Here is a 1617-nt window from a genome sequence, read left to right as displayed (position 1 = left end):
TAACAAAACTATTACTTTATATACCAGCAGCAATCATAAATAAACTTACTATGGCGGAAGCTGCTGCGCAAAGTAATGCCTTCTTCCAAGCTGGCTTTGAAACTTCTTCGACGACGATGACGTTCGCTCTGTACGAATTAGCTCAACATCAAGACATACAAGATAAAGTTCATAAAGAAATTGACGAAATATTATCAAAGTACAACGATATGACTTACGATGCTATAAACGAAATGACGTATCTTCACATGGTAATAAATGGCAAGTATATTTTATCCTACATTTCGGACTTTGCATTGCAATATTTCCGCCCGTAGGGCACGTAGGAAAAAAATAAATACACTTTCATTACACAAATCGAACTCAAGCTATCGATTAAGCCTACTTGGAACTTAATCGGTTCGACCGTTATTGAGTTCTCATAATCTCGGGTGCTAGCAACGCGATGGCTCGCGTGAAGAGACCCGGCATGGCTTGACTGACATATATATTTATATATATTTTTTAAACACTTGACACCAAGCCACTACCGTGTCTCTTGATCACATTGGCCGAATTTTATTTCCGCATCGTCTTAAGTAATGTCTTCAGATGCTAATATACGACACTGTGATTGATTTATGTTATCTTAAGATGACATGAATACTTAAAGTAGTCTTAAATATAAGAATTGACTATAAATACCATTGTGCTTTCATGATGATGTAATTTTCAACGAAGGGGAAAGATTTTATAATATAAAAATGTATTTGTTTCTTATATGTACTTATACGTAAGCAAATAATTTGCTTGTATTTCGGAAAGAATTTATCTCATACTTTTTTTTTATATATATGACAGAGACTATAAGAAAGTATCCAGCTATTCCTATTTTGAATCGTATCTGTACCAAGGAAATAAACTTACCGACAACAAACATTCGCGTGCCAAAAGGCACATCAATAACTATACCGATACTTGGACTACATCTGGATCCATCAATTTATCCAGACCCAGATAAATTTGATCCGGAACGATTCAACACAGAGGAGATAGCAAAAAGACACCCTTACGCTTATTTACCATTCGGGGAAGGCCCACATAAATGCATTGGTGAGAATATGAATTAAGCCATTAATGTATTTATCTAATTTATATTTCAAATTATTGTTGAATCTTTTCTTTTGACATATAATGAAAGATGTAAGGTTTCGGCTGTTTTTTGATTAACGATCTGAAAAGTTCAGATATGTTCAAATTATATATCATCCCAGCAAACACTAAGTTACATGTAACGTACCTAGTTGTAATTTTCCACTCAACAATATAACTATAACACATGTGTTATAATAATTGTTATAACAGAGTTATAATAATTGTTGGTATTGTTACATGTAACTAATTGGTATTTGCTGGGATTCAAAGAGCTATTATATCATATTCAAAGAAAGTAATACGTGTATTGCTTATCTTGAGAAAGCGTCAAAAAAATGGAAGAAATCATGATTAAAAACAATAAAAATTTAATGCAGTCAGATTTATTAATAAAAAATAATTGTTATATTATCAATAAATAATAAGATATCAAGATATTTTTAATTAAAAATTAGGACTTTATTGTTATCTAAACATATATAA

The 1617-nt window shown here is 31.5% G+C and overlaps 1 protein-coding gene across 1 annotated transcript; it reads left to right on the top strand.

The window, feature by feature from the left end:
- Positions 1-33: 33 nt before the first annotated feature.
- Positions 34-1092, top strand: LOC105460136 (probable cytochrome P450 6a13; the record flags this gene model as incomplete). The annotated part of the gene is made up of 2 exons (XM_011706580.1): positions 34-261; positions 841-1092. Coding segments are annotated over exons 1-2 (463 nt in total), but the record flags the coding sequence as incomplete, so codon positions are not given.
- Between the last annotated feature and the right edge of the window lie 525 nt (positions 1093-1617).

This window comes from Wasmannia auropunctata, unplaced genomic scaffold, assembly GCF_000956235.1.
Source record: "Wasmannia auropunctata unplaced genomic scaffold, wasmannia.A_1.0 LD327834.1, whole genome shotgun sequence".
NCBI classification, from domain to species: Eukaryota; Metazoa; Arthropoda; class Insecta; order Hymenoptera; family Formicidae; genus Wasmannia; species Wasmannia auropunctata.
This window is presented reverse-complemented; position numbering and strand designations above follow the sequence as displayed.